Source organism: Emys orbicularis, chromosome 3 (genome assembly GCF_028017835.1).
Source record: "Emys orbicularis isolate rEmyOrb1 chromosome 3, rEmyOrb1.hap1, whole genome shotgun sequence".
NCBI classification, from domain to species: Eukaryota; Metazoa; Chordata; order Testudines; family Emydidae; genus Emys; species Emys orbicularis.
The window spans coordinates 156,886,271-156,907,732 of NC_088685.1; the positions used below are offsets into that span (position 1 = coordinate 156,886,271).

At 42.2% G+C, this 21,462-nt stretch overlaps 1 protein-coding gene across 1 annotated transcript in view; it reads right to left on the bottom strand.

Annotated features, from left to right (window-relative positions):
- Positions 1–5,150, bottom strand: part of RBKS (ribokinase) — a 65,300-nt gene extending 60,150 nt beyond the window's left edge. Inside the window, exon 1 of the mRNA XM_065401790.1 lies at positions 5,096–5,150. Within this exon, the coding sequence (XP_065257862.1) occupies positions 5,096–5,107 (12 nt within the window). The 5' untranslated portion in view covers positions 5,108–5,150. The remainder of the gene's footprint in view (positions 1–5,095) is intronic.
- Between the last annotated feature and the right edge of the window lie 16,312 nt (positions 5,151–21,462).

Genomic DNA, 21,462 nt, shown 5'->3' on the forward strand with positions numbered 1-21,462 from the left:
CTGTCATTATGCATAACACGGCTGCTACTCTGAAACCTTTAGTTATAAGATTTAGCAAGGCTTGATTTACAATGTATTCTGCTGAATATAAAATACTGCTGTCTGTATACCTTTGAAGGTTTCTGTAAGAGATTGTTTGTGTGAATGAGGAATGCATGCATCAGGAAAAGATAACGTGTGAAAGTCTTCACAAATGTCCAGATGATCAAGAAAAAGTGAGAGACTTGGAAAGACCAGGAGACAATCAGAAAACATCCATTGTATCCGATGCTAAACATGTTAGCAGCATTGACGAGGTACCCCCAAAGGTGAGACAACAAATAGGAGATAACGATGGGAAGCCTGACAATAACCATCAAATGATAACAGCAGAAAACCCCAAGGTTAACACCACTTAAGGACTAATGATTACAGGACAACATTGCAAAATGCCTGGACTCAAATGGGAATTTACAACTATAAAGCTGGGAGATATTGGGAGATAAACCCAGTGTCCTAGCCAATGGTCTTTCTGTCCATGACACAAGTGCTAATATTTAAAACTATGTCCGAGCAAGTGGTTGCCTTGTTGTCTACTGTGAGGTATGTATGTACCTCAGCTCTGCGAGATACCTTGAATACAAGAAACACTATATAAAACCTAAATCTAAACACACATTTAAATCATAAGATGATTCTCTTATTTTGCTCATCCCATTGCACAGCCATATTTTGAAGGGAACTTCCATTTACAACATCTGCAAGAGATTTATCTTAAAATCTCACTAGGGGCAGTCAATGTCTCTAAATAGCAGTTTGTAAGGCAGAAAATTGGTTGAGGATAGTCCAGGTCATATGAAGTTAATGCTAATAAATAGGATAAGTACCTGCTCTGGTTTGTGAGGGTGCATACACACCGTTTTCAAGGAGGTTTGCAATTTGGGGCATTTCTGGATCACTGATTATTCCTGGATAGAGTCTGTGGTCAGGGACCTCATCAAAGTTATCCATGTTTTTGTGACCTAACAATTGTGTTATTACAATGTGCTTTACCTGGGGATAACCATGAAGGCTTCTATGAAGCTTCAGCTAGTGCACAAGGCAATAGCTACACACTTACTAAGGCCTTGGCTACACTGGCGCTGTACAGCGCTGCAACTTGCTCTGCTCAGGGGTGTGAAAAAACACCCCCCTAAGCGCAGCGAGTACAGCGCTGTAAAGCGCCAGTGTAATCAGAGCCTGCAGCGCTGCATGCTCGCTCGCAGCGCTGCAAGCTATTCCCCTCGGAGAGGTGGAGTACTTACAGCGCTGCGACTACACTCGCGCTTCACAGCGCTGCCCCGGCAGCGCTGTGAAGTCCCAAGTGTAGCCAAGGCCTTAGTCACAGAGGCATTTCATAGCTGTTCTCCAAAGGCTGGATTGACTTCATATTCCCTTCAACTTGCTGGTTTCACTCTAGAAAGTCTAGAAAGTTTAGGTTCTGGATATCTTAGAGACTTGCATCTCTTGCTACTTAACTGTCACAAAAATTGAGATTAGGTGGAGAACTTTTGCTTACAGCTCCTAGATTTGCACATCTTGATGCTGAAAGGAAGGTGTTCTTGGTGGAGGGCCCTAGACCATCAGCATCCATGTCTGTTTATCTTCAGCGCACTGTGTAAGGCTCATCTATTCATTCAAGCTCTACCCTCAGGGAGATGTGAATATGGGGCATTTTAGAATTGAGTACATTTAATCTGACACCATCAATAAATGTAATATATTGTTTTTAAATGTTCACTACATATGCTCAGACCCTGCTAGATGGAATATTTTAAAAATAGAAAAACAAACATATTTCTTGGTCTATTGACTGCAGAAGATACTATGTACTGAAATATTGTTTCTTTATTCCAGAATCACTACATTTATATCCCTTTCTACTAGGCTTGTAGCTACACAGTGTTTGATGTAATTCACTCTCATTCTTATTCACAATTTTTCAACATGTGCTTTCCCTGGCTTGCTATCAGCATTTTTCCATGTGCCATCAGGAGGGTTGACGACATCACAGATGAAATTCTAGCAGTCTGAGAGTCAAACTCAATCTGTACCTGCAAATTAATTGTATTGAAAAATATCTTTGCTGACACATCTTTTGTTCCATCTGTTCAGTATGCGAAATTCTGTCATTAACTTTTTTTGGAGAGTGTTTACTCTTTTCCTTGCATAAGGAATGCAACCAGTTTTTGCTACTAAAAATAACAGAGCTAGTAATGTGGAGAAAAACATGGTTTAAAAGGTGATTACATATTCTGAGCTGAATTATAGATGCAGCTACACTTTTATAACAAAGTAAAGGTTCAGGATCACTCTATTCTTTCTAAGTTGGGCTCACAGACCAATTTCTATGTTTGAACTGCTAGGAACTATAAAAAGGAAAGACTATATAAATGGCAATACAGTATTTCCTCTTTTTTTAAAAAAAAAATGAAATGCAACTGGGATACACAAGCAGAATTTAACTCATCAGCTGCAGAACAATGACACCAAGATTAGAGGAATCAGTTAGGATCATCCCAAAATAGCTGCTAAAAGTGAAACAGTCAAGACCTATTCAGAACACTCCCACCACACCCTGAACAGCTTTAATTTAGATTGTTAAGACTGACTTTTTTTGTGATGGCCAATAAAGAAAGAGAAAGGATGAGCTTCAGGGTAAGGTAGTGGCCTGGAACTCAAGAGACTTCCTTCCCTGACGAACCAAGGGACACACCCCACCCATGTACTTATTCGTGACACTGATACTGACTTGGACTCTTTATACATTCCATGGGTGGCGTACCCGAGCCCACTTATCCACTGACGCTTTAAAAAACCCCGCACCCCAATCTGGTTATGTGATATGTATGTATCCTGTGATCCTTGTAACTGATACCTGTAGTCAGGGCCGGCTCCAGGCACCAGGCAACCAAGCACGTGCTTGGGGCGGCACCTGGTAAGGGGCGGCCAATCTTGGGGTGGCGGGGGGCAGCGTGGCGCGGCGCTCGGTGTGGGGGGGGGTTCCGGCGGCGCAGCGCTCGGCGGAGGGTGTTCGGCGGCGCGGCGCTCTGCGGGGAGTGTTTGGTGGTGCGGTGCTCCACGGGGGGGCGGGGGGTGTTCGGCGGCACGGCGCTCAGCGGGGGTTTCGGCGGCGCGGCGCTCCACGGGGGGCGGGGGTGTTCGGCAGCTCGGCGGGGGGCAGGGGGTGTTCGGCAGTGCGGCGGGGGGGCAGGGGCTGTTCGGTGGCGCGCCGCTCGGTGGGGGTTTTGGCGGTGCGGTGCTCTGCGGAGGTTTCGGCAGCGCGGCGCTCGGTGGGGGGCAAGGGGTGTTCGGCAGCGCGGCGGGGGGCGGGGGCTGTTCGGCAGCGCGGCGCTCGGCGGGGGGGGGGTGTTACGGCGGGGCGGCGCTTTTTTTTGCTGCTTGGGGCGGCAAAAAAGTTAGAGCCGGCCCTGCCTGTAGTCCCTCATAACTCAAGCCAGACCCCAGATGTACAGTACCTTCCCTCTTAAGTTGTGTATATTTAATTTTAAACATTAACTTTAATAAAATATTTTCCAGTTCTGCCACAGGCTTTCTATATGACCTTAGGCAAGCCACTTAATCTCCCTGTCCCTCAGTTCCCTATCTGTAAAATGGAGATAATAATTATTAATTTCTCCCACCCTTTGTCTGTCTCGTCTTCGGGGCTGTGACTGTCAATTAGTATATCCCTCTATAGTGTCTAGCACAACGGATGCTACTGTGATATATATAAAATAATAGCAGCACCCACTGCTAGAGATACGCAGATCAAAAGACAGAAAGCAATATGCCACATGTCATTCTGACTGGGTCAGGGTCAGTGTTCGGTAGTGAAAACAAAATCCATAGCAATTTATGGTATCCACACTGCTCTGTATGTGGATCCATTATATTCATAATGCATGACACTTATTTTTCTTCACAACATCATATTTTTACTTGTAAGCTGAGAAAATATGACCTGGAATCTTTAAGACACAATTAAGATGGAAATGCATGATAAGATGTGCACAGAGGAGACTAATTAAACTGGCACAAGTCAGACATTTTTCCTGCTGGACTGCAACACACTGTCTTCCAACAGTGGCCAATGCCAGGTGCTTCTGAGGGAATGAAAGAACAGGTAACCATCAAGTGATCCATCCCCTGTTGCTCATTCCCAATTTCTGGCAAACAGAACTAGACTCATATGAAAATTCCTTCCCGACCCCAAATATGGCGATCAGTAGAACCCCGAGCATACAGGCAAGATCAGCCTTGAACCATAACATTTAATTATCCTTATCGCTCCCTGTATACCAACAGATGTTATTAACAGTAATAAAATTATCATCCCTTTCCAAACTCAAGATGCAGTAACACAGGAATATAGGAACTGCCTGACTGAACCAGACCCATGATCCATCCAGCCCAGAAGCTTGTCTCCAACAGGAGCCAGCACCCAGATGCTTCAGAGGAAGATTCATGAAATTCCACAGTAGGCACATGTAGAATAATCTATGGTTCCCTGCTCCCTGCAAAGATCTCATTCTAATCCCTAGTAAAGGTTGGTTTAAACCATGAAGAATGAAGTTTTATATCCCTTCCAAAAATTTTTTTAGCCTATCAGTACTTGACTGTGACCACTTATGGCAGTGAATTCCAGGCTGATTATATGTTATTAAATATATAAATACAGCATGGTTGGTGAATGCAGAACCAAAAAATATCATCAACTTACCTCTCGTTCTTGCAATACAGGACAAGGTAAAAAGGAGGGACTGGTCAAGTTTAACTCAGTGTAATTCTGAATATCTCAAGTTCTCTCAGGTGACATTATTCTAGGCTTTGTGGTTTCTCATTACATGCAATTCCCACCAGACCACTATCCAATTCTTTGTTTTGGCTGTCTTGTAAATACCAGAAGAACAGTTTCCCTGGCAGTACTTTGTTAATACATTTCTAACCAAAACCAGACGAGAAGAGATGCATTAAAAAGAGAGTTAACTTTTCTATCAACCACATAAAAGTTCCACTGAAGCTTGGATGAACATTTGGCTTGGTTGTTATCCAGCGGCTTCAAGTCAATGCTTACCTTACAAATCATCAAGGTCTTGGCCCCAAGTCGAGCAGCCTGGATGCACTGATTGGCTCCTTTCCCCCCAAAACCAATGAAAAACTTATGTCCATGGATAGTTTCTCCAGCTTTTGGCAGACGAGTGGTAAGGCTATTGCAATTTAAAAAAAAAAATTTACATATATTAGTAACTGATAGGTCAAGAGTTGTAAAAATAAGAGTTACATTGATACAATCCTAAGTGGCACCAATGTTCAAGTTGGTGCTACAGCAGGAGGTAGTGATGAGTTAGCCTTTCATTCAATAAATCACAAAAACTGACGATATGCGAGACCTGTTAGGTTATCTAGTTCATCCAGTACCTATGCCAGGTTGTTTCCTATCATATTTTATGAATGCTTTGTCCAATCTAGTTTTAGAAGTGCTAAGCAAAGGAGGAACTGTTTTTTTGTCACAAGTTTGTACATCACCTAGGACAATGAGGTCCTGGTCCATGACTGGGAACCCTAGGAGATACTACCATATCAATCAATCAATCAATCAATCAACAGCTCTCACTGTTAGGAAGTTTTACCCTGATATTCAGCCTAAATTTTCATATCGTTAATTTCATCTCATTACAGCTAATTATACCTCCTTTGACTACCCTAGAGTAATTTTTCTCTCACATTGGTATTTATACCCTTCAGAGAGTTATAGATCATTACCATGTCCGACCACCTCTTAGCTGCCATCCAGACATGCTGTACATATTTATTTCTTTTAAACTTTCTTTGTAAATTACACTTTCCAGCCACCTAATCATTTTGTTCTTCTTTGCATTCCCTCCAGTTACATCTACATCTTCATGGGACTGGGTGCCCTGAACTGAATGCACTAGTACAGGTGCAGATTCACCAGAGTTATATTCAAGATAGTCTGGAATCATTCTATTTTGAAAAGATGTATTTTGTTAACCCTAGCAGATTTTTTGAATACTCCAAGAAAACAAATGAATAAATCACCTCTATTCTTGTGTAAAAAATTCACCTGAATTCATAGGGCTAGTCTCCCTGTCTGTTGTATTCATAATAAATACAGTCTACAGAGGTTATCCTATACCATGGCAGAGCAGCATTTGGTCATATTATTACCCAAAATTCTGCTTCTTTGTGGCAGTGAATACCAAACACAAGGTTCAAAAATTAGAATACATTTTACCTCCTAGACTCCCACAAATGCAACAAACCCAGCACCTGTTGGGAGAGCATGCCTTTTGTCACTCAAAAGCAACTCATTCAGGTACCTAAACACTTGCACTGACAAGCTCCAAAAGATGGTTTGAAGGCTGGTGGCAAAAAGATTCTCAGAGGGGAAGCTATGAAGTAGGGAAAGGGGAAGGTTCAGAGCTTTTGCAAGAATACAGTGGAGCCTTCCCCAAGGAGGAGCAGAATACCTGTGGCTGTTTGTAATTACAGAGCATTAAAGCATGTTCAGCCAAGTAGATCTCACCACTGGCTGAACATCCCTAACCCTTTCATCTGGAAGAAAGTTGAAATGGGACAGCTCTGTACTAATGGATCACTCCTAAATACCTGTTGTGAAGGACATGGAAACTGCCTGCAATAGGTTAAATATTGTATTTTCTTTGAGTGTTATTGTGTTGTTTGCTATACGATCCCAAAGGATTAATTCCTGCAGGAGCTAAAGGCATGTGAGCAGGAAAGCAGATAATAGCTTCTGATGGTCCTATTTACCAATACTTAAAAGACAATGCAGGTGTCATTCATGTTAAGTTTAATCTCTGACCATGCTGAATTTGACCTCTGGCTTGTAACCGTATGAATAAATATGAATACCATATATGGGTAGAGGGGATCCAGGTGGGAAAATGAAACAAAGAACTTTGTGGTGGATAAAAAGACAGTCCCTGAAAGACATGAGAGAGAGAGAGAGACTGAATCTCCAGTCCCCAAAGGTTGGGATGTCTAGGATATACCAGGCCTACTTAAACCTTTAGGCAAGAATCAGATGTGTGTAGACCTTATGATGTCAAACCTTCATTTCTCTTGCCATGTTGTGCTCCCACTGCTATGATTAAACAATACCCTGTTTTGAAAAGGCTTTTTGTCATCTCTGTGTTCAACACTGGTCACAGCTCAAGCAGGGCAGACTTGCAGGCAGCCAATCCCTGTTGGGCATGCTGGGCAATCATGGTTGGTACACAGGATACTGGAGCCATGGGCCCGGTCTAAGAGTGGGAGAATCATGGGATTCAAACCTGAAAGAGTTGAAGGAACAGGGCTCATCATCTATGCAGATGCACTTGGAGAGACCAGAGAGGGATCAAAGGTGTACCTAGTCCTGAACTGTGACACCTGTTTCCAAGGAGATGGGGGTGGAAAGACAGGGTGAAGAAGTGGAAGGGTTCCAGCTATTTTAAACAAAAATACATAGATTTTTAAAAAATCAATCAACAGATGGGTTATGAAGTGCTGAAATAAAGTCAGCATTTACAAATGATTGCCACCCAGAGGCATGTGACATTCTGCAGTGTTTTCCTATACTGCGAAGAGGGGATAACTGCAAGATCTCAAATACCATTGTGTAGTTAATGTGGGTGCATGCTGACTTTTAATGGCAACCATTACAATTGACTGCTACTTGCACTAATTCATGTGTCATCAGAACAATGCCTTGTAGGGAACCAAAATATTGATGGCTGTGGAACTGAGCATGTCTGTGTTTTGCAGCTTTCAAAAGACTCCTGTTGTGACATCATCATAGGTAAGTGCAGGCAACCTTCTAAAGCTATATGTCATTTCATAATGAAAAGTCATTTCACTCAACTTTGAAATTAGATCAAGAAAGCGTGTATCCACTGCTAATTCACTTTCATTCCTGAAGACTTTTCCAGGAGACTAGGATTTATTCTAGATATGATTAGGCTCAACAAAAGCTACTATATATTTAAACAAAGGTCTGTAACCACAGTTTCCCAACAGAAGTTAGTTAGTAGCCCTGCTCTCTGAGTTCATGCACACTTTCCAAGAAGCAGACTTCCATATATATTCTTGATTTAACAGTGAACAGAGCTGTTCTTCTCAGTCACACTGGTCTAAATCAGAAGTAACTCACAATTAAGTCAATAGAACTAAACTTGTGTGAAACCAGGGTAAGTAAGATGAGAATCCAGGCCTCAGTGTTTAAAGCAGCATAGCATAACTAGTGCCTGTGGGAAGCAACCAGCTTGCTTAATATGGGAAGATGACCTTTGTTGTTGTTGATGAGAATGTGCAACATGAAGACCAAAGATCAAGCTAGAACAGTGAATTACAATTATGCAATTTTACAAATAGTCCAAGCAAATTAGGCAAAAATATTCAGCTAGTTCTAAGTAATTCACTATAAAAAACTGATTTGGCTTCGAAGAATTATATCTGATCATTTAGGACACTTCTCCACTTCAATCCTATTATTAAACACATTCACAGTACTGCTCTATATATATAGATCTGGAGGTTTCACTTTTACTGAAACAGGTATTCAATCAAAAGAAACATTGTTCTAATGTAATGCTATTATCTTGTCATTTAATTCTGCAATGATAAGTGAATACTAGATTTTGATTATCATCAGACAATCTTAACATGCAATTCAGGCTTCTGTTATGAACAGGCAATGATGAGTAATCTGTATGATTAAGGAACCATATGAGTTCTTAGGTTATTGATGGTGCCACAAAGAGTACTCATAATACCTTAAAAATGATGAAACAGCTAATGTTACTAAAAAACTAGGCTAAACAAGTTAATTAGAAAAACTATTGCACCAACTTTCAGAATGGTTATATACAATGTTTTGTAACGCAATTTACAACTTTGACGTAACTTGAAAACATTAAACTAGATAGCAAATGGATTTAAGTGGAAAACTGAACAGCCTACATCTTAGCTTATGGAGCAATTACTGCTCAATTCTATGAAGAATAAATGCTATATATTGCACAGCAACTACATACTGAAACCTTACATGCCACAGATAACAATGTCCAGTTCTGACATATTTCCCCATTCAATAAAATAAAATTGTAAAATACATAACACGTGTTTTGCAAATTGTGTGCTTAATAATTATATTATTTCACATTTGTGGAGCACCAAGATCCCGAAATGCTTTACACGCAACAAGTAGAGGAATCAGTAAACTTATCACTGAAATACAATCTGTTCTTGGACAAGATGCAGCAGGTGTTTAATGGTGTACAAGAACAATTCAGTTTTGGACAGGAAATGAAGAATACCATATCGAATTGAAACTTCAGAGGATTTAGTTAGGCAGAATGAAAGTACATAAATTAGAATTTCTCTTCTACTATGTAAGGTTCCATGAGATCTTAAAAGGTATTAATAGTTAGCATTTAAAAAAAAAAATAAACATCCCAGGAAAGATGGTATTGCGAACACTACCTCAATACCTTGCTGGGGGCACTGGTTCAACACTGTCTCATAGGGAAAAGTTCTACCTGTTGAGTCATTAATGCCACTTTCCATGATATTCTGGATTTTCTTTGAAGAGCTCCCATCCAAATAATGGTGAGACCATAGCCAAAGATAGAAAGACTAAGGAGTGGGGGGGGGGGAGGGGGGGGTGGCGGGGAAGCCATGCTTGCATAGATCCGTTTTTAAATTAATCAAGCTGTAAGGTTTTACTTCTAAATAAAGCTTGAAAATTAATTTGCTAATGTCTGCTCAGGGCTTTTAATGTGTAAAGTAATACAAGTGCTACATATTAAGTATTATCAAACAAATACAGTATATATACATTTTACTTTTAAAATTACATGTTCTTAATAGGCAATTTAGAGCGGAACGAGAGAATTTTCATGTCCACTTAGGTACATCATTATTTAAAGTGAACACCAATTACACTATAAGACAAAAAAATCCAAGCATGCTTCTTGAACCACAAAGTGAGTAGATTTTGACATAGCTAGTCATCTGGCATGTTGATATTCCTGCTTATTTTGTCAAACGTTATTGTCTCATTTCTTCACTCTGCTTCTCCTTCTGTTTGTTGTAATTACTTACTGTCTGCGATGTTGTACTTTGTATGTACGTATTTTGGGGCAGGAGAGCCATGCTACTTTATTATACATTTGTGCAGTGCCTAGCACAATGGGATCTTGGTCTCTAGGTGCTACCTCAATACAGATAATAACAGAACAATGCAGAAATGCTGCATGCAAAAGTAAAGTAATAAAATATATGGGCTAGAACCTGGCTCTGCTCCCTCTGAGTCACTCTTTCAGTGCAAAGGGGAAAAAAACTGGCTGTTATCTCCCCTGCTTGGAATTCCCCAATATTGGGGAGTCCCATGTGGGTTTAGAGACAGTGTAGCGAGTGCCTATCCAGCTCCCATAACCACTGGACCCCATTAGGCTAAGCACCATACAAACACATAGTTGAAAAGTGGTGAAAAAAACCCCACCACTTGAGTCATTTAAAATTGAGCTAGTCAAATATGCTGGAGGAAACAATCCTGCATCAGCTGGAATTTAGACAAAAATATAGAAATTCTTTTCAATATCTGATTTCAATGATCTACTTATAGTCTAAATCATTTTCATGGAGCAGCACCTCCATGATATGTGGAGAGAATGGCTTGCAGGATTAAGAATGGATTAGGGGAGCCTTTCACTTGTATATCCCTGGTTTCAAACCAGTCCAGGTCAGTAGTGACTAAAAGTTACTATTATAGCCGGTTGCAAAATGCAGGGGGGGGAAAATCATCAAAAGTCTTGGAATTTTTCTATCAACATTTTTTGTTGAAATTTCAAATTTTCTAAAGATTTTGACCACTCTATTAACTGGCTAAGATATAAGGGGGAAAAATCCAAATAAATTCCAACCAGTTCTAGATATCTGATGGCTGTTTGCTGACTTCCAGTCAGTTTACAGCAGACAGTTATCTGCATCTCAAAACCACCACCAAAACTGGAACTTGGCAAAGACGCCAATGAATAAAGGAACTGTGAAGACTCATTGGAGTGCCTTTCCCCCCACATCTCTAGCAGTTTACATTTTTGAAATAGGTGGGCACAGCACTGATGATGTCATTTTCTGTGGAATGTGTAACTGCTGTAAATTTTAGGCTGTAAGGAAATTAAAAATATAATATGAATCTATCTTCAAACATTTAAGACTCAGAAAACATTCCATCATTCTTACCAAACATCTGCCCTGTGTTTAAAAAGACTATGGAAATGTTCAAAATTACCACTCTCTAACTTGATTTCCCTCCCACGTTGTTCTTCCTTGATGTCTCTCTCGATTACATTATTTTTGGAACTGCAATTGTATATTTTTTTAGGAGATCTGATTGCAATGTTGGCACAGAACACTTTTTAGATTTCTTCAGTTTGTCCAGTGTTGAAGAAGACTGCTTACACATTTAGAAGAATATTATACTATGATAAAATATCAGTTACTTAAATTAAAAATCCTCATAGCCCACCCAAAGCTGACTTTTGTGTCCTTGAGGACAGATCAGGGTAGGCAAGACATATGTGGACATAAAATCATTCTATAATATTGTGAAAAGGGATTGAATGATAAAATCATTTAACAAAGTGGAAACAATGTGGTCTAGTGGTTAGGCCAGGGAGGTCTGCAAGTCAGGACTCCTGGATTCTATTCTTCTCTACTATTGCCACGCTTCATGACTTGCCTAAATCACTGAAATGCTCTGTGCCTCAGTTTCATTATTATAAAACAAGTACAATATTTATCTATCACATAGAAGTGTTGTGAAGCTTAATTTGTTAATACTCACATTCCATCTGAGGCTCTCAAAAAGGGTTATAGAAATTTCATTTACTGAAGGGGAAACTAATACACTTGTGTGTTCAATTAAATACTTTATGGTAGCAATGGGATATGAGGTGTATTCTCCCTGCTTCCAACCTCCAACTCTCTAAAATCAGGGCCGGAACTCAGTATATGGTTAAATAGCTACATCTTTGACATACAAACAGTTTGCTTTAGTAATGTTACAATCTATAGTAACAAAATCTAAATATTGTTACTATCTAGTCACACTTCAGAAAATTAAAGATTAGGAGGAGGAAACAGTCATCACAAATATTTCCCCCAATGAGGAGTTGTTCTGAAATTATGCACCCCAAGACAAGAATTCTGATAGGTGTGTAACATTTCATTAGGTTCAGCTGTAAAGTGCTTCTTAAAGAAACGACATACAGGCTGCAAATTACTAGTACCACCAGAACAATCTTCAGTCTAGGCTTCATCAGCCAACATGTCACCAGGATAATACAGGATTATGAACATATTCAAGTATAGTGTATCAAAATCCCAATATTTCCACTAGATCATAGTCATTATTTTGAAACAAGCTCATCTCTGACTCTAATAATAGGATTACAAATCCATTGAGGAAGGCAGTCTCTGGAGAACAGCAATTATTAAATATGGTCTCTCAAAGTATAGGGCCCTGGAATAATTTCATTCCACACTCCAGAACATACCCAATGGGATTATTTTTTGGTGAGAGAATACTATGATAAAAATCTACTCATCCTCTGCAACAAGTAGGAAGCTTTCCTAGGTGAATACCTTTCACTTTTTAATTATCTGAGCTTTTATTAAAAACAGACTAAATTTCTAGTCTTTAGAAATTATGGCTCCAAATATTACCCTTTAAATATCAAAGGAGCACAAATCAATGCAATGCTGCCTCCTGAAATCTGCTGACAAACAGCTCCAGTGCCTCAGCTGGTATCCAAGATTTTTCCAAGCTATAGCAGAAAGAAAACTGACTAGAGTCTTGATCATTTTCACTGCCTCAGTGGCAGTGCAACTGAAAAGAAACAGGTCAGTTTCATTCTACAGCTGCTGCTTGGGAAAGCTATGAGCAACAGTGAAGGAATGCACTGGTGCTGTTCTGGGAAGGAGGAAGCTGGCTTTCATTTCTCTGTAGCTGGGGGTACAAAAGACTCTTGGTTTCTCACATGGACATTGACCCTGGTCAGTGCCACCCCCTCCCTATCTTTCATGTCAGTAATAGACTAATAGACAGACTAATAGATTTAGTCCTTCACTTAGTAGGTATCTGGTAAAACTATGAAGGACTACGTACGTATGCATGGACAGTGGTGGGGGTAGGCAGGAAAATGCAGTACTGAGAGAGTGAAAGAGATTTTTGGGGAGATCAGAGGTAGGAGAAAAAAGACAAAATATGTAGGAGGAGGTAGAGAATAAAATGCAGAAATAGAGAAAGATAAGTGGAGAGACATAAGAGGCAAGTGACACCAAACGCAACTCAAGAAATGATACACCATGATCTATTACAGAAAAGATAAGGAAAAAAATGTGGAATGAAGCCAGAAAGGGAAAGAAGGTATAATAAAAGATGTAGTAAGTTACATATACAAATATTAAATAGAAAATTGACTGATGATGTTACAGTTAAAAACATCACACAACTCTTGTATTCCTTTTTATTATTGAGGGGGACGTTTGGCCATCAGAGTGTGATAGTACAGGATTGTTTCACCTTCGGCTAGTAGGCTTAAGTCCTTTGGTTCATAAGTGTGAGGTAGTTTTTTCAAACCCTGCATAGACACACCATGGTTCTCATCAAGAAGCAAAAGGGAGACCTTCTGTGTTAAGAGCACAAGCCCCTAATACTTAAGCTACACAGGAACTTTTTTTTGCTATGAATAAATAGGAGGCTATTATGGTGCACAGATCTAGCTGCTAGAGCAGTGGTTCTCAACACGCGGGCCGCTTGAGGCCCAATCAGCACGTAGCTGAGGCCCAAGTGACATCATCAAGTAGTATATATATTGTGTGGATGCAGCCCATGCGGGCAGCATGCAGAACCCCCGACCACTGTGCCTAGGAGCCGGACACGCCGGCTGCTTCTGGGAACCACCTGAGGTAAGCACTGCCCGGCCAGAGCCTGCACACTGAACCCCCTCCCGACCCCAACCACCTACCCCAGGTCGGAACCTCCTCCCACACCCTAACTCCCCCCCAGGGCCTGCACCCCATGTCCCCTCCCACACCTCAACACCCTGCCCCAGCCCTGAGCCCCCTCCTGCACCCCAAGCCCCTCATCCCCAGCCCCACCCCAGAGTCCACACCCCCTCCTGCACCCCAACCCCCTGTCCCAGCCCAGAGCCCCCTCCCACAACCTGAACCCCTCATTTCTGGCCCCACCCCAGAGCCTGCACCTACAGCCAGAGACCTCATTCCCTCCCGCACCACAATCCCCTGCCCACTGAAAGTGAGTGAGGGTGGGGGAGAGGGAGCAACGGAGGGAGGGGGGAATGGAGTGAGTGTGGGCGGGGCCTCAGATAAGGGGCGGGACTTTGGGGAAGGGGCAGGGCATCAGTGTTTGGTTTTGTGCAATTAGAAAGTTGGCAACCCTATAAATAAGTTGAGCACCACTGTGCTAGAGGGAGACATGATAACAAGCATTGAAGGACAGGTCCAGGTTCACAGGTGACAGAAAAAGGGAAGTCTGAAAGCAGAAGGCTGGGTCTGAGGACACAGAACCAACCTACTCTGGGTCAATAATACCTTCTTTCACAATAAGCTTCCACAAGGATCTCTTTATTCTGTAAAATACCCTCACCCCTTTGTTTAGGCAACATATTGGTAAAGAACCCTGTTCTAGTTCTGTCTGTGCACATAATACATCATATATTAGGCTAGGATGGAAACTGTAGATGTCAAATTGAAAAAGCTTACTGTGTGTGACAGCGGGGGGGGGGGGGGGGAAGCGGAAAGGGTGCTAACAATTAGGGCTCCCCCCCCCTTTTATTTTTAAAAAATTCCTTGCTAGTAAACTTCTTCTATGGAAAGAACAGCTCAGACAATTCCTAAAGGCAATGTCACATATATGCCTGTCCAGAATGTTTTTACACACATTTGTTACCATCAATTCTATAAGATTTTTTTACTGCAGCTTCTGATTTGTGCCAGCAGCTCCTTACCGTCACCACTACTAAAATTCACCAAATGCTAGTCAAGATATTTATGTCCCTAGATGGATCTAGGAAGAGAATTATTTCCATTACTGGTAGATACAGTAAGAAATTTATAAACAAGACAGAAGGGAACTATTCACCATAATGTTCCACATCTCATAAAGGAGCAAAATACAATGTTCTCAGTATTTAGTGTTATATCTCAAATACAATAGATCTTCATTGCGTCAGCAATGTCCTATGGACATTTTAACAAGGGGTTACCATAGAAAATTTCCCCTTTAATCTACGATCAACCTTGTGTGGCAGGAATACAAGAGCTTCTAGAGACAAGGGGTGAAGGACTAGAAAATCTATCCATAAACAATAATAGCCTAAGAAACAATCATAAAACACTTGCCAAACAACATTAAGTGTCACATGATGGAAATCTTTATACACTACTTTGTTCCTGGTGAGTATATTGAGACTGCAGCATAGTGTTCATTTTGCATAATTTGGCGTGAAGCAAAAATCTTGTAGGGGGTTCAGCGTATACATCTGAAGCTGCCAAGGCCCAGTCAAAATCATTTGATGTAAATAACTTAAGAATATAAGAATGTAAGAGCTGCCATACTGGGTCAGACCATAGTCCATCTTGCCCAGTATCCCGTCTTTCAGAGTGGCCAATATCAGAGCTTCCGGTGTAGTGTACAGAACACAGCAATTATGGAATAATCCAGCCATTTTACACTCCTAGCTTCTGGTAGTCAGAGGGTCAGGATTACCCCCAGTGTGTGGTTGTCCCCCTGACCATCTTGGCTAACAGCCATCAATGGACCTATCCTTCCATGAATTTATCCAGTTCTTTTTTGAACTATCACTTTTTTGGCCATCACAACATCCCATACCAATGAGTTCCACAGCTTAATTGAGCATTGTGTGAAAAAGTACTTCCTTTTGTTTGTACTTCCGCTGCCTATTAATTTCATCAGGCGACCTCTGGTTTTTGTATTGTGAGAAAGGATAAATAACAGCAATTTATTCATTTTTTCCACACCATGTATGATTTTATGGACCTCTATCAGCCCCCACCACCAGTCATCTCTTTTCATCTTTGTTGCCCTTCTCTGAAATTTTTCCATTTCCACTATTACCTTTTTGAGATGGGGCAACCAGAACTGGACACAATATTCAAAGAGTGGGCACATCCTAGATTTATATAGTGGCACTATGAGATGATCTGTCTTATTTGTTATCACTTTCCTAATAGTTCCTAACAGTCTTAGCCTGCCCTTTTTGATCACTTTCCTAATAGTTCCTAACAGTCTTAGCCTGCCCTTTTTGATCACTGCTGTGCATTGAGTGGAAGTTTTCAGAGAATCATCCACGGTGACTCCAAGATCTCTTTCTTGTGGAATAACGGTTAATGTAGAACCTATCATTGTATATATATAGTTGGAATTATTTTGTACAATGTGCATTCCTTTGCACTTATCAATGTTGAATTTCATCTGCCATTTTGTCGCCTAGTCACTCACTGTTGTGAGATCCCTCTGTAACTCCTCACAGTCTGCTTTGGACTGAACTACCTTGAATAATTTTGTATCATCTGCAAACTATGCCACTTTACTGTTCACCCTCTTTTCCAGATCATTAATGAATACATTGACCAGCACAGGTCCTAGTTCAGATCCTTGGGGGACCCCGTTGATCATGTCTCTCCACTGTGAAAACTGAACATTTGTGGATAAGAGTGATCCAGTTGATATAGTGTACTGGGATTTTCAGAAAGACTTTGACTTCATCACAGGTAGTGAAATCACCCCAACCCTCCCTTCCATTTGGTGCCTCCTCCCCCAATGCCTTAGGCATAGTCACCTACATATCACTTTTGTGTGTTGCAGCTCCCTGCATCTGCACAGTGATCTAGAAATTCTGTGCAATCAGAAGGAAACAGCAGTACTTCTGTAGCAGGTGAGATAGAATATCTCCATTAATTTATTTAATTTAATTTATCTCCTAGAACTGGAAGGGACCTTGAAAGGTCATTGAGTCCAGCCCCCTGCCTTCACTAGCAGGACCAAGCACTGATTTTGTCCCAGATCCCTAAGTGGCCCCCTCAAGGATTGAACTCACAACCCTGGGTTTAGCAGGCCAATGCTCAAACCACTGAGCTATCCCTCCCCCCATGTATGGGCCATTGTGTTAGAATGCTATGCTTCAAGCAGCAGAAATGAACAAACATTCTTAACTTGTGATGCTGTTAACAAAGGAAAAGAAACACAGTTGTTTGGATGAAAATGTATCTGATGGATCTTGATGGTTTGACCCCCCTATACTAACTTTCCATTTTCTTCAACCGAAGACACTGATTTGCAGGCTGTCGTGAACCTTAATAGCTTTATAATGCTAGTCCCCACCTGGAATCTACAACAAGCATTCTCTTCTTTGACTGCCCCATTCCAGTCCTGCATAAAAGAAGGCCCAATTCTGTTTCCACTGATTTCAGGGGGAGCAGGATTGAGCCCGTAGTCATTAGTCTTAATGGTTCTTTGCTAAAAGTTGTAAGCACACCTTTATTTCACTCTAATGACCCCAATCCCCTTCTGTGCAAATGGACAACATTATGTGGTGGTTTATCCCCCCTTCAAATTCACCAGTCCAAGTTATTTAGAAAGAGACTGCATGAGAGTTCATTTTTGTGTGTGGAATTAACTATAATCAAAATCCATAAATAATAACAAAAAGGTAAATCTTTATTTTCCATTTCCAGGATCAAAACTCATTACCTTTTTTTATAAAACCTTAAACTGAACTCTACGACTCCTGTATTCAAATCTCCTTCACCTATTTGGCTTTAAGATTGCTGCATTATTTCAGGAAAGAAATGAATTATACCTCAAACCCACAATTTCAAGTGTATGGTTTTCATCTACGGTAGTAGCAGTAGCTGTGACATTTAATCGTGGATTTTCAATTACCTAATTTACTTTCAATATTAGATGGCAGAAAACAGCCTCTGCTGTGACCAAGCTAGCAGAAAATACACATACCTCACAAGGTTAAAGACATAAAAGAGATTGAGCTACTGATAGTTGACAAGTAGGGCACCAATGAAATAGAGATGAAAGGAGCGATACGCATGGAATGTTTTACGTTTCTGGGGGTAAAGCAGGATTTTACACAGTATATTTGTTTAGCATTGACTTCCTTAAAAGGAAAAAAACAACAGCGTGACTGGAAAATTGTGATGTTCTAAGCCGAGACATTACAGAAGTGGTTCTGTGTAATATAGAGCATACTGGGATAATGTACTGTGTCAGACACAAATGTGCTCTCTCATCACGTGAGGAGCAAGACAGAGTGACTGATGTTCTTTTCCTTTTTTTATTTTTAAATGCAACTTATCACCTGCTAGAATCAAAAGGCTTCCTAATTCATTTATTCCATTACCCCATGTGAACTCTCTTGAGAATTAAGCAATAGTTTCCACAACATAGGTTTCTAATGACCTCATTTTACTAGAAAGGAGGGAAATCTGGGTGGAATGGGAAAGACACTGGGAATAAACACATACATACACCAAGATACTACAGGGAAAATGTTTTATGACAGTAAACAGTGAAAAAATTGAAAGTTATAGTTAGAGGTTCAGTTGACCCACTAGATGTTCTCCATCTCCAAAGCACAATGGCATTATGATTTTTAATTATATAGGTCCATGAATGTCAATGGTTCTATATTGGGGTGGGCAAACTACAGCCCACTGGTCACATCCGGCCTGTCAGACCATTTAATCCGGTCCTCAGCTCCCGCCGGGGAGTAGGGTCTGGGGCTTATCCTGCTCCTGCGCTCCAGCTGGGGAGCGGGATCGGAGGCTTGTCCCACTCCATATAGCTCCCAGGAAACAGCTGGCATGACCCCCTCTAGCTCCTATGTAGTACGCGCAGGCGCGGTCAGGTGGCTCTGCGTGCTGCCCCGTCTGCTAATGGGAGCTGCAGAGGTGGCGCCTGCAGACAGGGCAGCGTCGCCTGGCCGCATCTCGCAGCCGGAGGGGGGACATGCTTCCAGGAGCTGCTTGCGGTAAGCGCCGTCTGGAGCCTGCTCCTGAGCCCCCCCGTGCCCCAATCCTCTGCCACAGCCCTGATCCCCATCCCGCCCTCCAAACCCATTGGTCCCAGCCCAGAGCACCCTCCTGCACCCCAAACCCTGCATCCCCAGCCCCACCCTAGAGCCCGCACCCCCAGCCAGACTCCTCACACCCCTCCCCCATACCCCAACCCCCTGCCCCAGCTCTGATCCCCTTCCTGCACCCCAAACCCCTCATCCCCAGCCCCACCCCAGAGCCCTCACCCCCCACCCCAACCTGGAGCCCCCTCCCGCACCCTGAACTCATTTCTGGCCCCACCCCAAAACCCACACCCCCAGCCGGACCCCTCCCACCCCTCCCACACTCCTATCCCCAATTTCATGAGCATTCATGACCCGCCATACAATTTCTATACTCCGATGTGGCCCTCAGGCCAAAAAGTTTGCCCATCCCTGTTCTATATAATAAATTCACTGTGCCAAACAGACATTAGGTCTCTGCCCTGAAGGGCTAAAAGGCTAACTGCATGAGCATTAACAAAGAACTGGGCATGGCTATTATAGCTGGAATCCTTCATGGAAGAAGTAAGTTTTTAAGGAGTGGGAGGAAGGGAACTGTGTTTCAGGCATACGGCAACACAAAGCAAGGTATAACTTCAGAAGCTGGAACTTGATCCTGGACAGTACTGCGCATTCTGGCCCCAATCCAGCCAAACACATAAGCATGTGCTTAACTTTCAGCCCTTGAGTAGTCCCATAGGAGTTGGTGAGATTACTCAAGGGTTGAAAAGTTATAAGTTGTGTTTAAGTGCTTTGCTGCAGCAGGGCTGCAGTGCTCGGTACCTTGTAGGATCAAGCCCTAGGTGAAAGAGAGATGTCTGAGCAGAGCATAGGGAGTGGAGGAATGCTGGAGGAGATAATGATCTTACATTTAAGTAGAGCCTTTTATCTTGAAGGATCCCAAAGCAATTTACAAACTAGATATACAAATCTATAAAAGGGGATGATGTAACCCCTCACTAAAGTACAGCCACCTCTGGGATGGTAGGCAGCAGTTTGATAATGCAGAGGCACACTACACAACAGTTCAAGACAAGAAGTGAAGACACCAAACCCAAATGAAAAGGCAGGGGAAATTTTAGTTAAATGAAGTCTGATAAGTGGCGTCCTGTTGGACTTCTGCATTAAAAGATAGTGTACAGATAGTTTCATCTTTATATTTCCTTCAGTCTGTTATGTGACAGATATGGCAATTTCCTGAAACATCTTTAGAAAACCTTATTGAAATAAGTTTAAGTATCTTTGGAGTCCATTGTATTAAATACAAATGCTATGTATTATTATAGGCCTGGATGATCAAAAGAGTACACTGAATAATGTGGCAGACAAGAATGCTCTTTTGGACAATATGTGTGAAGTGGATTTACTGGAAAATGTGTAGGGGGGAGGTGAATGCAAATTCCTTCCTCCTGGTTATGCAAAAATCCAGCCTTTTGAAGCTATGCCCTGAGGAAGGGACCATTGTCTACTTATTACTGTTTCGGAATCTGAAAATCAAAACCCCAAGCTGTACAAAGAAACAGGCTGATCTGCCCAGTCGGTGTGTTTGTTCTGAGTTGAGACTGTTATGAACTTGTAACCACAGGAAGATCTCTGCATGGGGGTTGAAGGACTGACTCCTACCAGAGCCCCTGTTGGAGTGGTGGGGGATGATCTCTGGTGAGCTTAGTAGCATGCATATAAATTTTTAAAATTGTTTTTAATATGTTTTTTTCTGTAATGCTTTCACCTTACAAATATAAGTGTTTGCTTAGACCAGCTGTTCTCAACCTGCAGCCGGCCCAATTAGTACAAAACTGTGGCCCAGCTGTGTGCTAAAGGCCATCGGGCCACCCAGGGTCTGAGTTCCCGGCTGCCTGGCTGCCCAGTGTGTCCAAGGCTGCCCCTGCGGGGGGGTCCAGGGTCGTCAGCCGGCCCAGCAGGAGTCCGAGGACTGTCCCATGGGGTTGGAGTCCAGGGCTGCTGCCCGACCCCACAGAACCCAGGGACCGTCCCAGGAGGTTGGGGTTGCCAGCCGGCCCTGCAGGGTTGGGGCTGCTGCCTGGCTGCCCTGCAACCTGGCCGAGTCAAGGGTGGGGCCTGGCCCCACACAGTGGGGTCCAGGGTTTCTGCTGCTCGCCCTCCCATCCAGGGCTCAACTCCTATCCCCACTCTGTGGAGGGGACATTGGGCGAGATGTGCTGGGCATAGGGATTTGTAGGGGGCAGTTGGTGGGGGGTGCGTGCTCTGGTTCTCATCCTGCAGCCCAGGTAACACATTG